At 35.2% G+C, this 22,947-nt stretch overlaps 1 protein-coding gene across 6 annotated transcripts in view; it reads left to right on the plus strand.

Moving 5' to 3' along the window:
• Window positions 1-6,086: 6,086 nt before the first annotated feature.
• The window catches only part of kiaa1549lb (KIAA1549-like b), a 238,712-nt gene continuing 221,851 nt past the window's right edge, over window positions 6,087-22,947 (plus strand). For all 6 annotated transcript variants that reach the window (XR_015515017.1, XR_015515018.1, XR_015515019.1 and 3 more), the window contains exon 1: window positions 6,087-6,491. Coding sequence is in view for 2 of the 6 variants with exons in the window: in XM_087293220.1 (XP_087149346.1) it covers window positions 6,323-6,491 (169 nt within the window). In the remaining 4 variants the exon portion in view is untranslated. The remainder of the gene's footprint in view (window positions 6,492-22,947) is intronic.

Consider the following 22,947-nt stretch of genomic DNA (forward strand, 5'->3'; position numbering starts at 1 on the left):
GTACATATTTGTCAGTTCTCAAAAATTTAGCCCTGGAAACATATTTCCAATAAGCCTATGTTGGAGGTCTATGATATTTCTCTGAAAAATAGGTATATCTTATATACTGCCACTTCAAAAATATCATAACTAAGCACAGATTTTACCCCTGAAAAGAAACATTTCACTTTTGGAAATGAGAATCTGGGTTATGAAGCCCCAGCAGGTTTAGTTTTCTGGTGATTTGATTTAATTCTGCACTGTTATGCCAGAGTGTGAAATCATGTGGCGTTAGAATGGAATTTATGTTACATGTTCACATGCTTTGGGCAAATAATGGAAATGTGTAAACAAGTTTTGGGTAAAGTAATTTTAAAAAGTAAAATAAAGTAAACTAATTGGTTACATTTTAAGGACTGTAAACAAGTAGCGCCGTTGCATAGAAAATGACAATGACTTTGCGAATAGTCACTATGCCACCGTGAAGCCTAAGGCAATAATCACTTTTGATATACAAACATACTTTGAAGAATAATTCTGTTTTAATCCACACAAGGTTTATATATATATATATATATATATATATATATATATATATATATATATATATATATATATATATATATATATATATTAAGGGTGGAGCCGAACCCGAATACGGTATTCGGAAAGGCACGAATAGCGTGTTTTTACGAATACTTATTTCGAACAAATACTTGAAAAATTATTTGTATTCGGGAGCAAGAAAAACACTATATCAAAAAGCTGCGTTTCCTCATGAGACCACAGTGAGTGAGTGAGTGAGTGAGTGAGTGAGTGAGTGAGTGAGAGAGAGAGAGAGAGAGAGAGAGAGAGAGAGAGAGAGAGAGAGAGAGCGAGAGCGAGAGAGACGCTCAGTTGGAGGGCGGGGCGGAGGTGTCTGGCACAATCTTCTTCACAGATACAGACAGAGAAGGCTCGGCTGAGCGAAAAAAATCTTATCTGCATCATTATTTTTGTTAAATAGATTTTTGTACCTTAATTGGGTTCCAGATGCAGTTTATAAACTTGTAGCGCAGTTTGATCGGGATCGGGAAGTTTGCAACCGGGTGCTCTGTTTACGCAACATTAGCTCTGTTAGCGCGGTAATTTAGACAATAGACTGTTGACAGAGTAACGTTAACGTTCGTTTATAAAGGTTAAAATGATGCTTTTGCAGTTGTGTCGAATAGTATGCACTTATGGGAGTTATATGGTACGTCTACATTACTGTCTTTTGCAGACAGCAAGATATATGCTATAGGCTAGTTAACCTTAGCATAGCTTCCCGTCACTTTATAGAAACTTCCCGCACCCGAATAGAAAAAGAGTGAGACTGCTTCTGAGCCATTTCTTGGTCCTCCACCAGTCAAAAGAAAAAAAAAAAACATGTTCTTTGTGGAAGAATTTTACAGTCAGTGGTGCTGCAGATAAAACAAAGTGATACTGTATAATGTGTGCAAAAGTGAAATCGGCAGAGATATTAAACATCTGTCAACATCTATGCATAATCATTCATTTCTTTTCGGCTAAGTTCCTTTATCAATCTGGGGTTGCCACAGTGGAATGAACCACCAATTTATCCAGCATATGATTTACGCAGTGGCTGCCCTTCCAGCTGCTACCCAGCACTGAGAAACATCCATACACTCTCTTTCACACACACACACAATAGGGACAATTTAGCTTACCCAATTCACCTGTATTGCATGTGTTTGGACTGTGGGGGAAACCGGAGCACCCGGAGGAAACCCACACCAACATGGGGAGAACCCAGTAATGGCTCGAACCAGCAACCTTCTTGCTGTGACGCGACAGTGGTACTCACTGTGCCACTGCGCAACCTTCTATGTAATGTATTATCACATGCACTAAAAGCATCCTCTCCTGATACTGTCTGCGAACCCCCCACAAGCATCAATCCCCTCAATCAGCACAGCTATGTTCTGCTAAATCCTCCACAAGCACCAAACCATCAACACAGCCACATTCTGCCCCAGCAAGTCAGTTTCAAACATAAAAAAAAAAAAAAAAAAAAAAAAACTTTGTGTCTTTTTTGTGGCTGGCAGATGATAATAGCAGGGCTGTATCTTTTAGTATTATATAGAATACTTTTGTTTTGCCAGATCTCCCAGTCAGGGGTTTATTTAGATTTATTTAGTTAATTTTAGTTTTTGGAATTCTGTCCATGGGAAAGAAGTTCTTTCAGAAGAAGAACAGTTTTTTGAAGTATTATTTGTTTTTATTCTGTCTATTCAGTGTCCTTCAACAAGAACGGTGGTGGTGGGGTTCATAATATTCACAATGGTATTTTATTAGTTGTTGGTTTAACCATGGATGAGATAATGGCTTCTATGTTATTTTCTTTTCAATGACATTTCTTGTCACATGTTCAAAAACAACAACCAATATTGCATGTCTATAATTTATATAATGGGTATAATTAAACAATACTTTCACTATAATGTAAATTAGAAGTGTAATAGAAAAAATATATATTTTTGCGCCATTTTGAATTTTACTCGAATACAAATACAAATACAAATACTTTTCCCCCCTCAACAAATACAAATACAAATACAAATACCGGCTGCTCCGCACATCCCTAATATATATATATATATATATATATATATAATTAGAATATGATTAGAATAGGATCATACAAATACAAAGAAACATCAACCAAAAATACAAAAAACAAAAACAATATAGTCAGGTACTGGTAGGTGTGCGTGCGTGTGTGAGCGCGCGTGTTTAACGGTAACTTGGTGGACATGTCATTAGGGACAAAAACAGTCAATAAATGAAGCAAGTATCATAGATATAAATTAAACAGAAAGAAACCAGTCAGTGGTAAGGAGTAACAACAATGCTTGTAATGTATGATAGTAATAATGGCAGAAAAATAAAGGACAACAGTAATAATAACTGACAACAACCATAGTAATAAATAACAAGTACTAGACCAACTACTACTACAGAAAGTTACTAATATTACAACTACTACTACTGCTACTACTACAACCACAGTGTCTAGTATTACTGATACAACTACAACAATGACTATTTCTACAACATCTGCTACAACTAATACTACTACAACAACTACTACTACTGAAACTACTACAGCAGTCACTGCTACTACAACATCTACATCTACATCTTTACTACTTCTGATACCACTACACCAACGACATCTAATACTACTTCAATAATCACATCTACAATTGATACTACTACTACTACTACTACTTCTACTACTACTACAACTACAGCAACCTTAATAATGACAATGGTATAAATACTTATAATAATGATAATGAGGAGATAACAGGAGGACAAGTCAAAACAGTAATAATAATGATAATAATAACAAAAGTAATACCATTAATGATAAAAGTGACGAGGTGAAGGGAGGTTGGGAAATCATGTAGAGGACAAATAATAATAATAATAGTAGTAATAATAAATTATAATAATTATAGTAAGTAGGAGAGGAAAGAGGAAAAGAACGGAAAACAGAAAAGGAAGGGGAGGAGTGGAAGAAAAGGAAAGGAAGAAAAGGGAGTCGAAAAATAAAGTGCAGCAAACAAAACAATGAGAATTAAAAAAAAATTATTATAATAATAATTATGAATTGTACAAACCCAAAGTAAAGAATAATATTAAAAAGAAGGATTGAACTAACAGTATGAAGGATTATTAATAACGTGATAACTATAATATACTAATGCTGCTGCTGCTGCTGCTAATAATAATAATAATAATAATAATAATAATAATAATAATAATAATAATAATAATAATAATAATAATAATGATAATTAGGTTTCAATTTTCAAACAAGTGCACATGCTAAAGAAACCTATGGACTTATGAATTAATAGTCAAAGACAATATGATGTATGGTGCACGGTGCGGCTTTGAAACATTTCATACATACAATATTTAATTTTTTTTTTCAGCATTACAGTAATATTCTGTATTCGCTAAAGTTGTTTGTTATTAAAATGCTAGTATGACATTTTAGAAAATACAATTCCATTATTCACTCATTTAAAGAATCAATGGATTCATTTTTAAAGTTTTGTGTTGGGATTTTATGTAGCTGAATAAAGTATTGAATTAAATTCCATATTAAGTAATTTGATTATTTTCAGGCATAGTAATTAGAAAAGTAATACAAACAACTTAACTAGTAACTCATTATGAGAGTTGGTTCACCCAGAAATTAAATTGTCTGGTTGGGGTTGGAGTTAAAATCTGCTGGACACAGAACGGATATTAAGAACCCCTGCTATAGACCATTTCAATGGTCATGTCATTGACCTATGAACATTTCCTGCTTGTTATCAAACTATTTCATTACAGTAAGAGGCAATTCAATCAAAACGTAATGTTAAAACAGCTATCATAACATTAATTATCAATATGTGACTCTTTTTGGATTCTCGGAAGGTTTAAAAATTAAAAGTGCAAAACACAAAATATATAGGGACCATAGTTTGTTTACATCTCTCAAAATGCTTTATATAATGTAAAAAAATAAATAAAAATTAACAGTTCCACACAAATTGAAGTAGATTGAACATAAAAACAGTGAAGTTGTTTCAAATAAATCTGAAGAATTTTGTTGATTCAGTAAAGTAATTTAAATATCAGCAGAAATCTCTCTCTTTTTTGAGTTTAGTAGGAAAAACAAATAAAAATGATGTTTGGTGTTTGTTGAAACTGCTTATTTAAAATGAGTTGAAACAACACAATCCTTGAGTTTTTAGGGGAACAACTTTATGGTTATATGTTCAATCCACTTAAGTTTGTAAGAGTACTAAAAAAATGATTCAAAGATGATTCCTTGGATTTACTATTTTGTTTTTAAGTTAAGTGGTTGTAAACAATGTGTTTGGGTTGTATTTAAATAAACAAATTAAGTTGAAAATTACTACATTTAATTTGTTTGTTTAAAATCAACCCAGATAAATTGTTTGCAACAATTTTATAGAAATTTTTTTTTTTTTTTCTTCAGTGAACTAATAAGTTATGGAACCCAGCATTTTTTACAGTAAACTATGAAAGTTAACGGTTACAGTTTTCCAACATTTTTTAAAATATCTTTTTTGTTCAACAAAAAAAAGAAACTCATAAGGATTTGAAACAAGTAAAGCGTCAGTAAATGATGACTGAATTTTCAGTTATAATACATATTATTTTACATTGTTATATGCAGGGGCAGATTTAGTGATTTTGGGGCCCTAAGCAATTCCAGCCATGGCGCCCAAAAGTTCTAAAATGCACCTTTCGTACTTTAACATTTTCATTATTATTTTTCTGTTTATTTTTTCCTATATCATTCAATCTTCTTTTCTACTTTTTATAATGATGTAAAATATTAATAACATGAAAAGCATCTTGTAAAACATGAACTGGTCCATGATTGAAAGTGGGGGTTTAAATTAGGCATATAATTATGTTAAAAAAATTTACCCTTATTGATTAAATATTATACAAAACAATGTTATATATAATTTTTTTAGGTATCATTTATACGTCTAGGTATTTATTTGGAGGCCCTCAGATTTCCTGGGGCCCTAAGCAGCTGCTTGCCTTGCTTATTGGTTAAATCCACCCCTGGTTATAAGTCAACAATTTCAGGTTTCCAACATTTTTCAAAATACCTTGTTTTTTTGTTCAACAAAATAAAGAAATTCATTGGTTTGAAACAAGAAAAGGGTCAGTAAATTACTGAATTTTCAGTTTTAGGTAAACCATAATATATAATATTTTACATTGTTATGTGGAAGTCAGCGGTTCCAGGTTTCCAACATTTTTCAAAATATTTTATTTTGTGTTCAACAGAAGAAATAAATTCATAAAGGTGTGAAATAAACAAAAGATCTGTACAGAATTTTCGGTTTTGGGTGAACTATCTCTCTTACCTTTTTAAGTGATTTATTACCCGGTAATACTCTCGGTTGTCCACTAGAGCTTGCACATGTCACAAAACTACATCTCGCTCGCATGCGGGAACACTTTTTTTTTATAAGACAGACAAAGAATTACATGCATCTCTTCTATCCTCCGCTCTCATTATGAGGGTTAAGCAGGACTGCGAGCTTTAGATAAACCAGGCCTCCCCCAAAAACTGCAGAGCTCTCTCGCGTCCCCCTTGTCGCAGTGATGGTGGACTATATGGACATTTCCACGAATGCGGCTCTCTTCTGGCACTTGGAGCGGCGTGACCACCGCACGTCCCACTGACTCGCGGATCTGAGCAGATGTCTGGTCCACTACCGACACCGGGCCACCTCCTCTGCAAACCCAAATGGCTGTTCGCGTGGCTGGGATCTGGAGAGATTTGCGCAGACTGAGCAGCAGCGTCCTGCGCTCTGGAGACTGGAGGAGAGGATGCTCGTGCACAGGGATGCGGAGCGCTAAACTCTCATCTTTAGCAATATTCTTACTTTTATTACACAACGCGCAGGCTTCTGACGGTAAGTCGATGTTTTATTTTTATTTTTATGTTGAACCGACACTTTAAAATACTGCGTTTCCACCCAAGTCTAGTAAAGATTCTTAACATTTATTTATTTATTTATTTATTTATTTATTTATTTATTTATTTATTTATTTATTTATTTATGTATTTATTTATTTATTTATTTATTTATTTATTTATAAAGGAAATATATTTTAGTAGTATTGTTGTCATCTGTATGATGTTTATCAAGAAACTTACGTTTGTGATTTATATACTATATTTATTTTATTTTATAATAATTTTATTATTATTATTATTATTAATAATTATTATTATTACTATTATTATTATTATCATCACCATCGCTATTCATTATGTATTAAAATAAATAATGATAATTATTATTATTGTTATTATTATTATTATTATTATTATATATTTATAATATAGCCAGTCCTGCTGATTGGCATTAAAACAAACAAACAAATATATAAAATAAATAAATAAATAGGCTGGTGATTATCTTGCATCCAAAAGCACATCAGATTCCGATTTTTTTATTCAATCATTCATTATTTTTTTTATTTATTTATTCATTTATGTTTGCTATATATCTATATTTGCGTGCAGTATTGGCCTCGAGATATTTAAATAACCAATAGGCCTACTGTTATTGCTCATTGGTCATTCGAGATGTTTAGCATGCACATTCATAGCATGTGTCCAATAGTCAATGCAATTACTTTGGTTTGACTTTTGTGAAGTGTGTGTGTGTGTGTGTATGTGTGTGTGTGTTTGGTGGAGCGCACGTGAGCTAGCGTCCAGCAGTAACGCAGTGAAGTGTGTAGGCGCGCGCTGATGAAAACTGCAGCTCTACACTCAAGATTGCAGCACCCTATTGTCTTTATAACACGCTTAAACACATATGTGTCCCTGACGTGGCTGCACGCTGTTACAAGCATCGTTTTATTGCATGCGATAACACTGTTGTCCCAAAGCGTGTAATCAGGACTAATCATGTGCTCATACTGCACAGTGGGCGTCATAAATCAACTGGTGCAAAGGAGCATTAAAAACGGTCCACAGCAGCACGGGCTGATTTTTTTAGATGCTGAGGTTTGCTGGTTTAGTAAATGCTGGGAGAGCAGCTGCAGAGATCCTGTATCCTTTGTGAATGAAAGTATGTTGTCTGGGGGACCAAATGTTTCCAAATAAGCACCCACACCAGGTGATTTTTAACGTTTTTTTAGATGCCATACCCGAATATGATTATCCTCATGCAAGTGATCTCCTTCCTACAATGATAGGTCAGTGTATCTTTTGGTCATTGGATTTCCATTTTAAACAGATAATGAAAAATTAGACATTTTTCATTTTCGTTTTAAAATTAAAAAACGAAATTTGAAATCCAATGCGTTTTTTAATTTACAATTTTTGAATTTTAAAAATAAATGAAAAACTGCTTGTTTTCTTTTTCATGGTAAAAAACAGAAAAAAATAATTTACATAATGATTTGTTTTTCATTTTTTATTTCAAATAACATTCATCATTCATTTTCTTGTCGGCTTAGTCCCTTTATTAATCCAGGTTCGCTACAGAGGAATGAACCGCCAAATAATCCAGCAAGTTTTTACGCAGCGGATGCCCTTCCAGCCGCAACCCATCTCTGGGAAACATCCACACACACATTCACACACACACTCATACATTAGGGACAATTTAGCCCTAATTCACCTGTACTGCATGTCTTTGGATTGTGGGGGAAACCGGAGCACCCAGAGGAAACCCACGCGAAGGCAGGGAGAACATGCAAACTCCACACAGAGACGCCAACTGAGCCAAGGTTCGAACCAGTGACCCAGCGACCTTCTTGCTGTGTTAAACAACTCTTATGCTTTTAAGTTTTAAATAAAACACCCCTTATTTTGACATGGCATACAAGCATTAGGTTGCTTTACTAAACACTTTTCTGAAAAGAAAGTTTTAATATTGTTAAATCTATAATACTTCCACTTCCTAAAGTTTTACCACAAATCATTTCAAGTGAGGGAGGCATTAATACAGTTATTCGTTACACACATTTCAATAAGTCATAGTATTTTAAAATAAAAATTAACAATTAATTTCATTAAAAGGAGGCATGCTGCACAAACATCCTGATAACCATCCCGTGTCTTTTAAAAATGGACTATCACTAAGCTTGCAGATGAGTTGTGTGTGTGCGTCATCACCCTGCTATAGGGTCTATCCATAATTTCATATATCCATGTGCAAATATAGCAGCAGATTTTTAATTTATAAATTAAAATTAGTAAAAAAAATCCTACTGCTATCATATATAATATATATCATATATAAATTTTTATAGGACAACACTGCAGAAATGACTCTTTAACACAATAATTGTAGTCAGTGTAAAGTGTTTATAGCAGTGTAAATTTATTGTCCTCTCAAAATAACTGTAAATACAGCCAATAATAGCTGAACCCCTGGCAACAAAATTGAGTACACAAGTGAAAATGTCAAAATTGAGCACAATTAGTCATTTTACTTTCCCTGTGTCATGTAACTCATAAGTGTTATACTGTCACAGGTATCCACAGATAGCAGGTGAGTTAAATTTGGTATAAAAGCTCTTCCACTTTCTCATCCAGGCCACTGAAAGTTCAACATTGCAAACAAAACTCAGACACCTGAAAAACAAATTGTTGCCTTACATAAAGATGGCCTAGTCTATAAAACGATAGCCAACACTCTGGAACTGTGCTGTAGCACAGTGGCCCAGACGATTCAGTGCTTTAAGAGGACAGGTTCTTCCCAGAACAGGCCTCGCCATGGTCAGCCAAAGAAGCTGAGTGCACGTTCTCAGCATCACATCCAAAGATTGTCTTTAAAAAAACAGACAGATGAGTGCTTCCAGCATTGCTGCAGAGATTGAAAATATGGGAGGTCAGCCTGTCAGCGCTCAGATCGTACGCTGCACACTACATCAAATTAGTCTGCATGATTTGTGGTCCTAAAAGGAAACCTCTTCTAAAGACGATGCAAGAAAACTTGCAAACTTGCTGCTGGCATTGGGGAGCTACATTTCATTGAGGGAAACATAAATTCTAACATGGACTGTGACATACTGAAGCAGTTCTCTCAGGAAACTGGACTGCAGAGCAGTGTTCCTGTATGATAATGACCCCAAACACACCTCCAGGATGACCACTGGCTTGCTAAAGAGGCTGATGGTATGGCCAAAAGGTGATGGACTGGCCAAGCATGTCTCCTGACATAAGCCCCATAGAACACCTCTGGGGCATTCTGAAAAGGAAGGTGGAGGAGCACAAGGTGTCAAATGTCCACCACCTCCATGATGTTGTGATGGAGGAGTGGAAGAGAATTTCAGTGGCAACCTGTGAAGCTCTGGTCAACTCCATGCCCAAGAGAATTAAAACCATACTGGAAAATGATGATGGCCACACAAAATATTGACATTTCACATTTTCACTTAGGGGTGTACATACTTTTGTTGCCAGGGTTCAACTTATCCAGCATATGTTTTACGACACGGATGCCCTTCCAGCTGCAACATATCACTGGAAAAACAGAAACTCATTCACACTCATACACTTTGGACAATTTTAGCCTACCCAATTCACCTGTACTACATGTCTTTGGACTTGTGGGGGAAACCGGAGCACCTGGAAAAAACCCACGTGAACACTGGGGGAACATGCAAACTCCACAGAGAAATGCCAACTGATCCAGCCGAGACTCGAACCAGCGACCAAAATCAAGAAAATGTAGCTTTAATTTAGTGTGAAGTACAGGAAAACTATTGGGTTACACTTTATACTCGATTTAAAATGCCCTTGTTATGGAGCACATCTCAGTACTGTCCTAGGTCCCAAGGCTTTTCCTTTTTAATCTAAAATATTTACAATACTAGAAAAAAAAAAAATGTATATATATAAAATACTCATGATAAACCGCTGAGTTTATCTGCATTCAGCTTATGAATAATTTATCCTGTGAGTCAGATTTCAGTAAAACACAGGTAGTTTTGTTTCAAAGAGCATCTCACAAGCGCTTGCAGACACTCAGATGTCTTTACATGTGAAGTGTTCTTCCACATGTCTTCATTGAAGTTGTTCAACCTACTTATCCATCCACAGAATTTGTTCTTTGTAATTTAATGTAAACAAAACAGTTTTTTAGCTGTGGTTTACGCTTCTGCCTGCAGATGCTAGTAATTCTTTTTATATAGTTCAATGTAACCTAGGAGTGTGGTTTTCCCACCCCCTGAATTGATTGACAGCCGTGTATTAACATGTCTCTGTAGTTAGGCATATTTCCACAGAACAGGATTTGTAAAGAAACTGGGATTAAAAGATCTGTTCCAACTCCCTGTGATCAGCTGCACCTGAAGAATGAGTTTACAGGTTTACAGTGCACGTTTGTAATAAAGACAGTAAAATTGCTGTGTAACTCATAAGTGCTAGAATCACCACAGCCATATAGTGTCAGTAAACGTGAGTGTGTGTGTGTTTGTGTGTGTGTATACTGCAAACTTTGTAACGGCATTTGTGTGTGACTCCTCGTCAAAAGATTTGGATAAACTCCACCATAAATACATAATAGACTAATGAGCTGGATTTCTGCTTCATCCTTGTCTGTCTCTGTCACCGACTACTGTTTATCTGACAAATGAGAACAGACACCCACATAGGTGAGAATGGTGGGCAGGGAGAACCAGCTCATTAGCATTTAAAGGCACATACTACAAAAAACAGCTACACTTTGCTCTGATCACAAAATGAGCATATTCTGCATTGTATAATACATAATCTGATGGATGTTTTCAGCTGAATCTTCGCAGACACATTCTGGAGACACCAAAGATTGATCTTATGTCTTGTAAAAGAGGTAAAATAGGAGGCCTTTAAATAAAAGTGAAACCATCGACTAAAAGACTGACCTCCTTCATGTTTACAAATACAAGCACAGTCATTTAGCGCTAATTTCTGGTTAATAATGACAGAATTGACCATTTTAATATGTTTAATATGGCCTTTACTGCACTTTTTTTGAATTTACCAGCCAAGTCGCTCTGCAAGTATTCTAGATAATGTGTGAACTTGGCTGTCATGTGACCTCAAGCAGGTTCTTTGGGGATCCACTGGTGGAAATGTAGATGTATGTAAATGTAAATGTAATGAAATTTCCATCTTAAACATGAAATGAAATGTACCCAAAGAAAAATATTTTATGTTTTACTAATGTTGGCTGGGCGACGCGGTGGCCTAGCAGGTAGTGCTGTCGCCTCACAGCAAGAAGGTTGCTGGTTCAAGCCTCGGCTGGATCAGTTGGCATTTCTGTGTGGAGTTTGCATGTTCTTCCTGTGTTTGCGTGGGTTTTCTCCGGGTGCTCCGGTTTCCCCCCACAGTCCAAACATACTCTATAGGTGAATTTGGAAAGCAAAATTTGTCTGTAGTGTATGTGTGTAAATGAAAGTGTATGTGTGTTCCCCAGTAATGGGTTGCAGCTGGAACGGCATCCCCTGCATAAAATATAAGCTGGATAAGTTGGCAGTTCATTCCGCTGATTAATAAAAGGACTAAGCCGAAAAGAAAATGAATGAATGAATGATGTTGGCCGAGGCACATATTTCCACTGAGCCTGGGCTGCTTTTAAAGGTCCCATACAAACGCACACACAGACAGTACAGAAACTTGGCCCAATTGTTCATGCACTGCTCTGCTGCACTCCATTACACAGCACTCTGTTGTAAAGATGACAAAAGGTTAAATTAAGTAAAATCTTTAGGCTGCTCTGCCTCAGCCATCTACTGATGATTTATTTGAGATCTCCTGTCAAATTGAAGCAGGCAGGGTTTACAGATCACAGAGGTATACACTCAAAAATAGCATTCACTGTTTGTTCAAACTACTTGTTTAAAATGAGCTGCAACAACACAATTCCGTTTATTTTTAGGACAACTTAATTGTTTTATGTTCAATCTACTTAAACTTGTAAAAACTAACAAACTAAATGAATTCCTTTATGTTGGAATTAATCGTGATTATCTACATTTTTTACATTGTAGAATGCATCTTTCAAAATCAGTTTAATTTTAGTAAGACTGCAGTGGAACATTTAATAAATGACAACCGTTTTACAATAGAATTGCAAAGTAAATATGAGACTGTAACTCCAGGACTGCTTTACAAATTCAACATTCCAGATCAATGCATGAAATGTAATGAAGAGATATGAACTCTATATTAGTGTTTATGGAAATTTTCTTTAGTTAAACAATTTTGGGAAAAAGTTCTAAACTTTTATCCATTTTAGTAAAACAGAATATTCCCAAATGTCTAAAACTTCTTTTCTAGCTTAGATAAGAAATCGTTGATTAAATGCAAAACCAGCCTGATCTCACGAGAAAATGTAAGTATTTTACATTTTGACAGTTTAGTGGTTAATTTGTACGCATACGTACAAGTTCAGTCGTATGAAATTGTACAATTTTAAAAAGGAGGCGTGGCACCTAACCCCACCCCTAAACAAAACCATCATTGGGGGATGAGCAAATCGTACTAAAATGTACGAATTAGATTGTACGAATTTGTACGAATTAGCCACTAAATGAAAACGTTACGAAGTGGCGTGAGATTGTGTTGGCAAAACTTATAGCTCATCATTGGAAAAAAAACTAAAGCCCTCTTTTTGAACAATAGAAAAATTATTATACATAGTTAAGAGAAAACCTGAAAAGTTTTTTTAATATATGCAATCCGTTTGTAGTATTTCTGAAGGAGGCTAATACAAATCTTCAGTGTATGTATGCATGTAATGTAATTTAAATGTGAAAACAAAAGCAATGTTTTGTGTTTACAACATATTAGACAAATACAAGTGAATGTATTCATATTTTTTCAAATTATTTAGAAGTAATTCAGTTTTTTTACATTATTTTGAGCTGACGAAATATAATTATCAAAGAAAAATTCAGTACAGTATGTGTGTGTGTGTGTGTGTGTGTGTGTGTGTGTGTGTGTGTGTGTGTCCAGTTGAGAATCTGCTTTAACTGGGTCACTGTGCTGTGAGTGAGATAGATCAGTGTTTGACCTGTTTCAATATATTTCTCCCAAACATTTATAGCATAGGAGAAAGTGATCTTGGTTTTTGCATAGAGGGTTTTTGGGTTGTCATGTTCATCCAAGGCATTAAAAGTCTGAACTTTTTAAGATAAAAACCATTATTATATAATTTCCAATAGGGATGGACGATATTGAAAAAAAATCACAATATTGTTTCATATCATTCAATATTGATACTTATTGAATATTTTAACAATACATTTAGAAATATTATTTTTTGTTTAATTTTTACTTTATTTCAATTTACCAACATTACTAAGGCAGATTTATAGTCAAAAACAAAACCATTTAAACAAAATATCTCATCTCTTTATAATAAAATAAACATAAGTGTTAAATAGACTTATTAGACTTGATAAATAAAATGTTACTAAGTGTGTGCAAGTGTAAAGGTAAATTAACATCTGTAAGGTGTAACCTCAAAATCTGTAAACAAAAGAAATTATGATAATCAAATCTGAGCTTTCAAGTAGAGGAACCAATTATCATTATTCCAATACATATTGCAACATCACAAATTGTAAAGTTGAATGACTATATTACCCCTCAGTGCTAAAAAATCTTTCAGATGGGGTGCTAGTGGCTGGGATGCACAAGAAAAGAAACCAAAAAGCCATTCTGGCGACATCCCTACATCTCCTCACTGCTACTAGCCTCCGCACTCATTTTCACGTTTGATTATTTTTACCAGAAGTGACAAGCGTGAGTGCATGGTTTTCTTCACCATTTTCTAAGGCATTGCTCATAACTAGGCGACTATCAACCGTTTCTCAAATAATGACAAATAGACAAAACATTGCTGCAGCTCCGATGCAAGCTTATGAAGAAAAGTAAAAAGCACTACAGTGTTTGGATGTGCTGTGTTTGGATGTGTTAGTTCTACTTACATAAATTGCGGTTTCATTTGTGGCATTTGGAAAATGTTTTTCAACTAGGTATACCTGGAAACTGGGCATGCATCACCATGTGCGCGTTGCTCCTAGAGTGTTGCTCCCATGTGAGTGTCATGGAAGTCGTGCATCTCCATTGGAAATGCCAGACATACACCATAAGTTTACTGGCATTGCTTCCAAGGCACATGCTCAGCAGCCACATTTTAATAAAACTATAGCCATCATATCAAAACTTCAAACCAAACCTTTTTTTAATCGTTCTAGATAATAGTGTTCTGTCAATAAATACAGATACCGATCCAGTCTTAATTTTAAACTACTAAAATGTAAATAAGAGCCACCTTAAACTGTAGACTTAAATTTTTAACTTCAAAAGTTCACAGAGGATTGATCAAGGTCTCATAATGCGATTCACAACTGCAAAAAAAAAAAAAAAAAAAAAAAACACTTGTGAATCACAAAATACTTTAATTTACAGATATTTTACAGTATAGATTCACACTTGCAAGGCTCCTTTGCAGCATATAAGCTACTTTACACTACAGTCTGAAATGCTGGATCCTTATTGGTCAGGTGCAAAATTTCAAGGCCAGTTATTCCCCAGTATTGACAATTTTCTAAATAAATGATGTACAATCATCATCCATCTGGGTGTTTGAGGTTGGAACTCCATTACACAGCAGACTCATTTAACATGACACTCAATAACATAGACTGTTCTTAGCTGTGCAAAGAAATGGGATAACCTTTATGCTTTGTGTTACAGAATTAAAAATGCTGAATAATTGTTAAAGCAGTGAGCTCAATTATATATAATTGTTATTTATAGTTTAACAAAGTGATTTTCTATTGACATTTTAATGCTTAGTAAGAAATAATGTATAGAGAAATGAGTCTGTAAAATAACAGAAACAAAGTGCTGGCAGTTTATTTTAAGGGTTTTGTATCATAATATACAACCCCAACTCAGACAATATTTCACATTTTTTTTTATTAGGAGATGGTTTCATTCATTCATGTCTCTCCCCTTGATGAGCTGGGCAAAGTGAATTAAATATTATGATGATCGCTTATAATGATACTCACTTGTGATGGTGCGTTAATGTATTTGTTTATTGACTAATGTGGTATGTGACTACTGGCAGTGTGCCCATATGTGACACCAATAATGAATGCTTACAAAGGATAAACTCAAAGAATAAATCATTGTCAACAATAAATTAAGAGTTCAGATGCAGAAGCCTCTAAATCTGAAATATTGTTCTAAAATAAGCATTTTTTTCCTTTCTGACTTTAGTTATCTTCATTATTTTACTATAAAGACAATGAAAAGAACCTTTGCATTACCATCCACTACCTGACAAAAGTCGCATATCTAAGTTTTAGAAACAACAAACAATAACCTGACTTATACTGTAGTAGGGGATCATTTGGTATCAGAAGTTGCTTATATGAAAGGCAAAGGCCTCAAGATTAAACTTATTTTACCAAAATAAAGTATGATCATGCCTTGATTTTAAATTATTTGATTAGGACAGTAAGGTCTGACTTTGCTTAGACAAAAGTCTTGTCACTTAACAGAAATAATATACAGTATAGAATATAAAGTCATGGTGCAGTGGAAAAATAATTAATATTGAATATGACCCCCATGAGCTTGGAGGACTGCATCAATACATCTCTGCAATGACTTAAACTATTAATAAAGTCATCTTGAATGATAAAGAAAGTGTTCTTGCAAGACTCCCAGAGTTCATCAAGATTCTTTGTATTTATCTTCAATGCCTCCCCATTTTACCCCAGACATGCTCAATAATGTTCATTTCTTGTGACTGGGCTGGCCAATTCTGGAGCACCTTGACCTTTCATGCTTTCAGGAACTTTGATGTGGAGGCTGAAGTATGATAAGGAGCTGCTGCTGCTGAAGAATTTGCCCTGTCCTCTGGTTTGTAATGTAATGAGTGCACAAATGTCTTGATACTTCAGGTTGTTGATTTTACCTTCCACTCTGCAGATCTCTCGCACGCCCACATACTGAATGTAACCCTAAACCATGATTTTTCTTTCACCAAACCTGATTTCTGTAAGAATCATGGGTCGATGTGGGTTCTAATAGATCTTCTGCAGTATTAGTGATGATTTGATATGCTGCAGTTCAACAGATGATTCATCAGAAAAATCTACCTTCTGCCGCTTTTCCAAATGACCAACTAGAAGTCAAGTTATTAATTTTTGCTCTTACAACTCGGATCGACGACAAGACTTTTGTTAGGTAGCGTAATTGTGTAATGACTGAACTTACACACGAGCCTGAATAAACGACACTGAAATTTCATGCCACAAATGAATTCTCCAGCCCCTTTCCTTAAACTTCAATATTCATTAACTAATTTTAAGTCACATTTACATTCTATATCCTTCAATAAATAATGTAATAGATTTTGAATGCATGTCACTAACATTTTTGTTTGTTTCTGTATGAAGGGAAATAATTCATTATTATGTACAATGAGCACATCGTGGTTGGACATGAAACAGTATTAAAAGGGGCATGTGGCTGTATGAAGAGCCAGCTGAATTCCTTCAAGTGTGCAAGAAACTGACAGCAAGACTTACCATTTGAGCCCGGGTGAGCTGAGCTTCCTAGATTTACTCCTATCAGAGCAGCACATCTGCATTTCTGTATTGATGTTCATCCCATAAGACCCTGTCTCCTTCTGAACTGTCAAAGCTCTCCCCAGACTGTTATAAACAGCACACTATCCCTCGGGCCACTGCAGGGCTAAATCAGGTTATGCCGCATGGCCTGCCCTGTGGCTCAAAACGTTTATCTTTCCCGAGACATTCATGCAGCCCCCAAAGTGCTGATGTACAATGCCTCTTAAAATTCTAACTTTGCCCTTTCGCTTAATGGAGATAAACCGACAGAATCAGCAACACAGAACAGCAACACAAGTGATAAATCTATATTATTGTTGGAAGGGACTGGTGTGGCTAGATAGATGAGAGATCTATATCACTGTTATTAAAAGTCTAGTAAATCACAATTAGTCATACGCTGATACAGGCAAACCAAAACATATTCAGACATCTTCAACCTTTCTCTAATTGTCAACAGTTTGTGCAAAATGCTAATAAAATATGACAAGAACTCCATTCTTCACTGAGTTAGTTCTTCATTAAACTGTCAGAACAAATTTATCTTGATGACTTGAAAACTTGTCATGTCATGGACTACAATCAATCAAAAATAAGTCAGATATCTGTTAGTATGATAATATTTCACAGCTAGCAATTCATGCAAACCTTCGGCTTTATTCACAACACATCTTAAGGCTAAAAGTAGTTCCCAACTTGCCAATTTCTGAAAAAAAGATCTTAAAAGTAATGAGCATGCCAGACCTAAACTCCTATACATTTTTGTTCTAAAATTAGAGCTCAAAGCTTTTAAAACTAGCTAATAATGGGCATGCAAAAATGTCAGTGGGATTCCTTTTCAGCCCTGGAGTTTCAAGCCTTAAACTTGCACCACTATATTAAAATAACATCATTTCCAATTCAGTACTTCACAGTGAAGATTTGTTTTAACAGTTAACACAATGTAATGGTTAACAGTATCAGAATCTATTTTCTGTAAGAATTAGTGCTCATAAATATCCAAACATTGAAATGAAAAAATATCAAATAAATACAATTATATATTAAGCTATGTGTATAAAATAAAGATACAAATTAAATGTATTGAACTTTCTAATGACACTATCATGTCTTTTTCAAGGAAACAGCTGCTTTATACTTTCAAATATTTTATATATATTTGAGAACATTAAAGTTTTGCTAAATCTCCAACACTATTCTTTAAAACACCACAATGTATTTTTCTGCAATATCTGAATATATAAATATTTTCTGCAAAATTGTTTACAGATATCAAGTCCTTAAACACAAACACAAATTAAAACAAGTGTTACACTGTTATTTGCATGACATATAGTTTTCTAATCAAGTTATGTCAGATTTATTGATGTAGCGAATCATCTGATTTCGTTAATTGTCTCAGTTAGGGCATTTTTCATTGAGCAGGTGTAATATTCATTCATATTAATAATAATTCTAATTCTTATATTCACTCAATGACAATCCTACCAGCCCATTCTAGTGTGTTGGGCTCATGACTGGTGCGAGGCCTGGTTCTTGACTGTAATCGGCAAACTGGAAAAGAGTCTGATGAAGTAGGCTTCAAGTAAATGTTCAGGACATAAACGGTGGCTTGCAGACATCGTTGTTTTGCACTACTTATAACTAGCTTAACGTTGACTTACCAGCCGTTACATCATCTACATGTGCTGTTTTACTCTCGCTGCTGCTTGTTTTAACGAAAAATATACTCAGCTTTATAATTCTGGCCTTTTCAGTGCCACCTTTGCGCGTATCTCTTAACAAATGATTTAGCTGATGAGCAAGGTGCTGCTGTTAGGGAGTCGGATAATAATTACGTCATCATTAACCTGCAGGCTGTATTCTGCTCATGGGGCTGCAAGAAAATATATAAAAAGAGCTGCAGTAAAATAATGAATAAAAAATTTAAGCTATGGTAAAATATATATATATATATATATATATATATATTTTAAAGTGCGACTGCTGAGAGTGCTGGCAGCTAGGTAAACTGGCCCTCGCAGCCAAAAAAAAAATGGACCAACCCATCAGGAATTCTTCCGGTCCTCCCGATTATCCAATCCAGCCCTGGCTCCTACCTTTAGCTAAGGTTTTTTTCTATTGACCTTTTTTCCTTTATGATTGTTTTAGAGTGGTCTAAAGCAAGATCTAACAACGTGCTTACTTCATACAGTATCACGTGTGTACAATTGGAAATTTTTTGCTGTCCGTATCTGTACTTTTGGCCATACGGGTCAATTTAGGATCATGATCTGTTCATAATGCAATCTGATATTGGCCACATTTATAAGAGCAGTGTGAACAGCCATGCAAAAAAATCTGACTTGAGCACTAAGCCTGGCAGTGTGAACATAGCCTAAGTTTTGCAATTGTCATTATAATAGACCATACATGGACTATAAAGTACATTTATGAAATATGTTGTGCACAATGTAAAATAATATCTGGTGTCTGAATAATTTTTGGCTTGACTATATTTTGGCCCATATTTTTGCATTATATATACACTGGTTAAACCATCACTATTTTTTTAACCCATTTTGAATAGATTTAAGAACACAGAAGCAGTGATAAATGTTAATGAAACAATTAAGTCATTAATAAGTTTTACTGAGAACTTATGGTAAACACCTGCTATTAATAAGCAGAATAAAACCGTGGTCACACTAAAGTCGTACAGCTCGAAGAAAAGTGGAGGAATAATACAGTATGATAAGACATTGATAAAAGTAGGCGATAGCTCCATATTTTAAATTTCTGTACAGAGAGGTCATGTTTTGATTTTATATTGGTTTAGTGCAATGACAAGATTCAATTTTGCAGCTCAGAGTTCACCAAGCATAAACTTTCGAACGCAGCAAAATGTGAAACTTGTCGCATGAGCTTGCGTTTCCCTTCTGCCACACTCACATGCTTATGAATGGAAGTGTGACCACGGCTAAACTGTGTGAGCCTATTGTGGCGCAGTTTTTTTTTGCAGGGTTTCCATTCACACAGATAGACTACTATAGGTTGAGTGACATCTCTATTTTTAATGCTGCATTTAATGTTCTAGTTTTATCAATGAATGACTCAAAAATAGCATGAAAAAAAAACATGTCACATGGCACTGGATTGCAGGTTGCAGCAATGCAACATTTGACTGTGATATAGCCCATGACACACCATTACATGTTTATTTACTTTATTATGTTTTATATATTTTATTTTTTGACATTTTGGAAGGAGTGAATGTTACATATGGTTTCAACAATTCGATGAACTTAGACCTGTCCAATTTCATTTGGAATGTGTCCCAGACCACATCCAGAAGTGGTTTGAACAGTCAGATTAATATCCATCATAGAGGCCCTTTACGCATATTCTTTTCATGATTGATAGCTATTTCATCAGAAAAACACACACAAAGTTACCAGGGGCCTCATGTATCAACGCTTCATACACACAAAAACTTTGACACGACAGGTTTCACGCTCACGTTTGGATTTACTAACAATGAAATTAACTTGAGAATGTGCATTGGTCCGTGCCGACTTCATGTTTGGCGTACGTGTATTTCTTGTGTGTTTGTTTTATTTCCATTGGTGACCCCTAGAGGCAATTATGTTAAATTGCACACTACAAAGTATTGCACCAACACATGTGAAAAACATTGCTATTAATTTATAATTGATAAAATGGGTTAAATGACACAATATATATATATATATATATATATATATATATATATATATATATATATATATATATATATATATATATATATATATATATATATATATATATATATATATATATATATATTAACCAATTATGTGATTTAGAACTTAAAAAAGTATTTGCAATTTTATACAATCCTTAGTCTATGGCAATGGAATAGTTGGTGGATCGGAAGGGAACACATTTTGGGGATCATGGTGATTTTCTGGCGCACAATGATGACTGTTTATTAGCCATTTCAGATTTCCAAGAGCTATCCTCTAGAGCTCTATGCTGAGTTGGGTCAAAATTTGGAATGAGAGACAGCAAGGAGGCTCCAAAGTGGCAGGGTGCGCGATGGGTGGCTTCTTGCTGAGTAATGTATTTAAAGATATTGTTTCAACTTCCAAAAGTTTTTATTTATTTATTTTTTTCTTTGAGCATAATTGTTTAACTGCATATCAGGAGATTGTGGTTATCCATTAAAAACGTGTCAGTTAACCCCCCTCAACAAGCCACAAACTGACCAAGAACACAGCTACAATGATGCCCATTCTCGCACTCAGTTAGTTGTAGAGCAGGCGATAAGGCAGCTGAAATGCCGGTGGCGCTGCCTTGATAAGAGCGACGGGGTGCTGCTATACCACCCTAACAAAGTTTTCCTCTAAAACATCTGTGTCTTAAACACTACTCCAGCTAATAAATTGTTTTCCTCTTAACCTGCGCCTTTACATCAGACCATTTCTTTTTGAATTCTTTCACAGTACAAGATGGCAAAGACGCGTTTCATGGTCATAAGCATTTTAACTCTTTAAAAGTTTTTAATATCTTGATTTTTTTTACATGAATGTACATTTATAAAGTTACTTTGTATTATATCATCTTTAAATCAAATTACAAACAAATAATAATAATAATAATAATAATAATAATAATAATATTAATAATAATTATTATTATTATTATTATTATTATTATTATGCAAGGAGTTTTTAAAGCAGGGTCTATGAATGGAATGGTAAATTTGTTGTTCCTTTATCTGTCTGTCTTTGTAATGATTCGTCAGAAGGATTGGGATCCATCTTGCAGTGTTTAATTAAGATTATAGTCAAAAGGGCATTGGTAAGGGGCAGGTGTACACAATAAAGCAGGGTAAACAGAATCATGGTCAAAGAGCAGGCTAATGGTCAGGGCTGGCGGCAAACAATCAGAGTTGGAGATCCGAATAAGCAGTACAAAAGACAGGCAACAAATAATCACAAATGGTAGGAAGGCAGGGTCACAACAGAAAAGCAAAAACAGGGTATAAACACTTAGAATTGTCAACAAGAGAAAAACAAGACTTCGCTAAGAGCAAGTAAAAAGCTTAAATAGATAGTGGAATGATCTCAGCTGGACCAGTAATCAGTACAGGTACGAGGTAGATGGAAAATTTAGTGAAGCATGTGCGATGAAACAGTTAATAATAAGGTCAGGATGCCCTCTGCTGGTCAGAGGAGGAAATCACGGAGTTTGTCTCTGTGACAGAGCCCCTCTCCTGTGAGCGACTCTTGGCGCGAGGAGGCAGATGGCGACGGCGTTTCCCACATGGTCGAGGGGCCGATTTATCTAGATCAGGGCTGCTCAATCCTGTTCCTGGAGATCTACCTTCCTGCAAAACACAGCTCTCACCCTGATCAAACACACCTGAACCAATTAATTAGGACCTGAACAGCACTTGATAATTAATACAGGAAGGTAGATCTCCAGGAACAGGATTGAGCACCGCTGATCTAGATAATTGAGGTGGAAGGATTCCACAAGTCTTGGGTTGAGAATGTCGTCTGCATTTACCCAAGAACGCTCCTCTGGACCGTACCTCTCCCAGTCGACCAAGTATTGTAGAATTCTTCCCCGACACCTGGAGTCAAGTAATCCTTGATCCTGGTAAGCCTCCTCGCCATCCACCAAAAGGGGCAGTGGACCCTTGTCAGCAGACTCCTTCTTCCCCTCATTGGTGGGTCCAGCAGTGGGCTTGAGCAGAAAAACATGGAAGGTAGGAGAGAT

Source organism: Danio rerio, chromosome 18, assembly GCF_052040795.2.
Source record: "Danio rerio strain M-AB ecotype USA chromosome 18, GRCz13ab, whole genome shotgun sequence".
Lineage (NCBI taxonomy): Eukaryota > Metazoa > Chordata > Actinopteri > Cypriniformes > Danionidae > Danio > Danio rerio.